Source organism: Anarrhichthys ocellatus, unplaced genomic scaffold (assembly GCF_004355925.1).
Source record: "Anarrhichthys ocellatus isolate YVR2014 unplaced genomic scaffold, GSC_Weel_1.0 scaffold18, whole genome shotgun sequence".
NCBI lineage: Eukaryota > Metazoa > Chordata > Actinopteri > Perciformes > Anarhichadidae > Anarrhichthys > Anarrhichthys ocellatus.
In genome coordinates, this window is record NW_022280048.1 from 3,970,950 (window position 1) to 3,976,134 (window position 5,185).

Here is a 5,185-nt window from a genome sequence, read left to right on the forward strand (position 1 = left end):
GTAGGCCTCGTGGTGCATTTCTTTCGCTCAATGCAGAGAACATAGCGGCGGTCCATGGCGATGTGATGTGAGGTGAAAGGTGGTCATTATTCTTGGGGCCCATAGCTACTCTTGCATTGCCAGCACTGCCTCCCCACACTCCTGTTTAATTGTTCTGTAGAGAGAGAGAGAGAGAGAGAGAGAGAGAGAGAGAGAGAGATTCTGGCTCCCTGAATTCCTCACAGCACCAATACCAGGCAGATCGTGCACAATTCCTTCAAAGCAGATATTTTGTGAGCCAGCATGACCGACTCCAGGACCTTAAAACCGAAGAAGCTAAATGGAATTAACCGTTGATTTGTTTTTAATCATTTTACGCCTGTGCTCTTCCTGTTGTAACAAGCCAAAAATAATTAATAATAATAATAATTCAATGACAAAGTGTAATATCAAGGAACTCACCGGAGCTCCAAAATGGAATACACCATAATCAATGTTATTAATTACACCTGTGCTTTTCCTGCTATAGCTTTGTAGATACTGTACTAAACACTTCCCTGTGTGCTAATACGAATCAACTTCCCTTCAAGGAATAATTAAAGTGAGCCGTACGCAACTCGCTCTCCCTCATTTGCATGCGAGTGAGCACGCGCCACGAGAGGGTGAGGGTAGGGGGGGGGAGGGGGTCGAGGCGGTGTAGCGCGGAGTGCAGTTTTTTTTTTTTTTTGTAAGCCTGGGCTGACTTCATTTCCCAGACTGCACCGCGCCCCATGATGTTCCCAACAGCTGACAGACGGTGAGAGCCTCTGCCACAGAGCTGTCGGTGCAAGAGAGTAGCCTGTCGTCGGTAGCCTGTACGGACCGAAAAATACAAGTCGAGCACTCCTGGACTTCGGACCACTTCACCCCCTGTTTCCCCGTCGAGCATCTTGTTTTGACCAAAACGAAAATATTTCCTCTTGCCTCTTGCATCCTGACTTTTTTGTGTGGTTTTTTTTGTCCTGACTGGGGAGCTGGGGGACATTTGCTGTCAGCTAACTTCCACAATAGGTCGCTGCGTCGCTGGACTGCTGCATGTGTTTTTTTATTTTTTATTTTTTATAATTTTAGCTTAACCGTTTGACTCCAGCCCTTCCAGCCGTGCCCAATGCTGAGGAATGGATAGTGTGTCTGCTAAAGGTGGGAAGATGGTCGAGAGTGATGAGCAGCCGGAGAGGGACAGTGGCGGCGGTGGCGCAGCGATGGCCGCACTACATCAATGCGAACTCATCCAGAATATGATTGAGATCTCCATCCCCAGTTTACAGGGGCTGCGGACCAAATGCGCCGCGTCCAACGACCTCACGCAGCAAGAAATACGCACTTTGGAGGTAACGAGCTTTCCAGATCTGTTATCGAAGCCCCCCCCCCCACCCCCTTGTCCTGCGATAGCGGAGCAGTCGAGTCAAATTGCGGAGTCATAAACCCCCAACGCACCATGTCCGCTCATACAGGCGGAATATTAGGCTGCGAGCGAGGCGCCCTATCACCGAGCGTCAGTGAGCTGGGCACATTGTGTCGCTTTACGATGTAGACCTACTACTACTAGGTCGATGTGTTGAGGGTGCAGGTGACTCAAAAGAAAATGACATCCATTGTTTGCCTTCATTATGCCTGCAGAAGATCCCCTAAATGGTCGGAGATAGGACGGATCCGGTTATTTGTGCGAACCCTCTCCTCTAGGTGGAAGCGTTTGTTCAGAAGCCCCTCGCGCGCGGCGCCGCGCGGACGAATCCCGCCTGGCCTAATGGCACACATTCTATAATCTGATACACCGCTAATGTATGTTATCGTGTTCCGTCTCCCTCTGCACGGGATCTCTCTCTCTCTCTCTCTCTCTCTCTCTCTCTCTCTCTCGCGCGCGTGTGTGTGTGTGCACAAAAGACGCACGCGAGACAAATACAAGGCAATAAAAAAAAAATGTACGACGTGTTCCGCGTTGTTTATCCGCGTGAGCGGGCAGGGTTTGATGCCCCCGCTGCATCTGGATGCGGATTCAGTTCTGGTCGCGTTGGCATGACTTGACATTGCTTTGCGCGAGAGACCGGGGCTTTGTAGGGGGCCTCGGCACTGTTGCAGGCGGTGTGATAGAGGAAGTCATGCCTGGTCGCATGCAATTTCTGTCTCTATAGCCTTTCAACCATCACCGTGGGTATTTAAAATAGAAAATAAAAAAAAGCTCTTATAAAATTGCACATCTGTAAGTAGTTACACCATAATAATCAACCTTTTTTGTGTAAAGTGTGTTCATCTTTCTGAAAAGTGTGATCCCTATGCTTCCTGCTTTGTGAATTTGTGCAGTGACGTTGACGGAGCCCTATTTGTAGCTGGGGCCTGCATGTTTTGCACCCATGGGATTGTTTACAGTCACATATTGTTGTCGTAAATATTCTCAGCTGCGAGACGACTGAAGGAATCATGTCATGGAAAGTGCAGCTTCATGTTGTTAGTAACAATGCCATGAGGGGACAACAGGCCCCAGCGTCCTGCTGGGGTGGCAAGAGGGGGTTTGTGTGTGGGGCTATAGAAGACTGATACAGTACATTTAGATGAGACGTGGAGTTGTGAGAAATAGTGGAATAGTACAAGGTTCATGCCTACAACTTGTAGAGGGTAGTCTAATGTGTCTTTGGGTGTGTAGGCTCCAGACATCCTGGAGACATGATGGATGGTAAATGGGTTTTCTGGCTCATGGTTTATTTAAGCGTTATACCTTGGATAAAAGGAATATTCTCTCCTGATTGGCTGGAGGCTATCAATTATCCATGTCTGTTTTATTTCTGTATAACTGAACACCCCGTGAACAATTGCGCCGTCGCCCCGAAAAGCTAATGTACCAGAAAGCTCCGAGCGTTTGGTTTCAGCCTCACAGAGACGCGACGGGCCTGGCTGAACTGGTTTTCCCGGTGACCTTCACTATTTAGTCGCAGAGTCGCAATGTATCTTGCTGTTGCTCTGGCGTCCGTCCGCCTCAGCAGGCCAGGACGCACCACAAAAGATCTACTTGAGTCGGTGTTTTTAGGTGCAGCTTTTTCTTTTCCATTTCCATAATGTCTACAAGATAATTCGGTAGCCCCTTAGTTGGCCCGGCAGGCACAAGCTGCAAGTTGGCACGCTGTGTAGGGGAACACATTTTCACAGGCTCGAGTAAAGAAACACTATTAAATGGAGAAAAAATTCAAAGTATTAACTGAAGTGGAGAACAGACAGGGGGGCGGGGGGGGGTTACCCCTGAAAAGACAGAGAAATGCAAATAGGGGGTCTGGTTACCTCAAGTGAGCTCTGCTAAGTTTCGGTGTCCTTAGCATTTTGAGGGTTGAAATCGACCACTTCCTGCTTTGGAGATGATAAGAACCTCATATTGCTCACAGGCTAATAGCTGCCGCACTGGAAACCATTATGGAAGATGCTAAACGTAGGTCTCAGTGGTATGTTTTTTATTTCATCTTATTTTCAGGGATTATGACTGTTCTCGTGTCTCAATGGCAAACTGTTTCTGCTATTACAAAGTGTATATGTAACTCGTGCTTCAAGCTGTTTGGACTGTTCCGAAGTCTAAATTGTGATTTTTATCGGTTCCAGTTGCGATGTGTAAATAATACATGATGTGTTTGTTATGCTTGTGGTATCATTACTCAGTTGCATGAGCCTAAATGCTCCTCGTCGTTGTAGGTAAAAGGGCATTCTGTGAAATTTACAAGTTTCATTTTCTTATCTTACTCCTCTTGTGCGCCATAGATGTACAGGGCGAGCGCATGAATGCTCTTCCTTGATTCAGAAACATTAATCATCAAACCAGTAGATTCTTGGAAACTGATTTCCAGTCATATAAACAAGGGGAGAAGTCACAAGTGTTTAAACAAAGAATTTGGATTTTAAAGAAAGCGCTCGGCAGCAGACGCCGTGTGAGGGGAGAGAGTGCAGACGTCTTTCAGCAAGCTTTTTTTTAAAGTGGAGCCTGCATGGCACGGGGCGCTGTCTTGATCAGCAGTCTTACTTCCTATGTCTTTACTGACAGACCCTTATGAAACCACATCTTGACATAGTTGTGCACTTTCACTTCTTGCTTCGGCCCTCCTTGAGATTTCATTTGCCGACTTGGTTCCAAATCCCGGGCCGACGCGCCTGGTGCTGTATTTCCGACATGCACAAAGACATCCCGGGAAAAACTCACCTCTGTTGCGTGCGACCATCGCCGTGAGATGCTTGCCGCCATCTCGAAATTCTAGCGAGCGCGCTGGCTCGCATCTCCCTCCATCGGTGTCCAGGTGACCACGCGTGAACCGTCCTGTAGCGGCCGGACTTGATCGATGTCCTTCCTGCTAACGCTTTAAGCACCACGAGGTCAATGCAGTTGTCGCTACCCGAGGCGCCGCTCCCATATTGCGCTGGAGGGCCATCGAGAGAGGCTTGAACTCACTTTATACTCTCATTGAGAGAGCTTTATTATTCCACTTGAACTATGTGTGTTGTTGTTTTTTTCCCTGCCTTGCCATTGAGAGGATAATGATGCCGGCCTCTCAAATGGAGTGCTAACTGGTACTTCACTTTTCACATGTTAATCCCACTCAGCCTCCTCGTGCTGCCTCTGCGTTACTTTTACTGTAGCTCTTCATGTAGTCCTGACTTTTGCCCTATCATACCCACTCGCACTGCCCGCCAGCTTGTTTGCCTTCAAACCAAATCAGTCTACATGATCCAGAGGCTGAACTCAAGACATCCTGAAAGACAGTCGAATGTGCTGGGTTCCCCCCCCATGAACTTAAAACATATTTATTCCTGGCTGTCGGTCTTAACATAAAAGCAATCCAGGGTCTTTATCTCTTGTAATCACACAGCTCTCAGTAATGATCAGCAAACAGCAAAAAAGACAAAAAGACGTCACTCTGTTTTGTCTCCTCGCTGTGTTGGAGAGTTTGCTGTGCGCTCGTGATGCGAGCTGTTGTGGCTGCATCTATATTTAGACATCTTTCTTCCTACGCATTTTCAGGGTTGGTTGTTAAATAAGAAAATCAAATGACGCGCAAAGAGCCTGTGTAAGAGGGGAGAGCAGGGAGGAAAGGGGAGGGGAGAATGAAAGCCAATCCGCTGGGCTGCTTCTTGTGACATGACAACCGCTCTGTGTGTGTGTGTGTGTGTGTGTGTGTGTGTGTGTGTGTGTGTGTGT

General features: G+C 47.8%; 1 protein-coding gene across 4 annotated transcripts in view; it reads left to right on the top strand.

Moving 5' to 3' along the window:
- The first annotated feature begins 765 nt into the window (after positions 1 to 765).
- Positions 766 to 5,185, top strand: part of LOC116388904 (kinase suppressor of Ras 1) — a 23,038-nt gene continuing 18,618 nt past the window's right edge. For all 4 annotated transcript variants that reach the window (XM_031857223.1, XM_031857224.1, XM_031857225.1 and 1 more), the window contains exon 1: positions 766 to 1,349. In XM_031857223.1, coding sequence (XP_031713083.1) covers positions 1,137 to 1,349 — 213 coding nt within the window. In that variant the 5' untranslated portion in view covers positions 766 to 1,136. The remainder of the gene's footprint in view (positions 1,350 to 5,185) is intronic.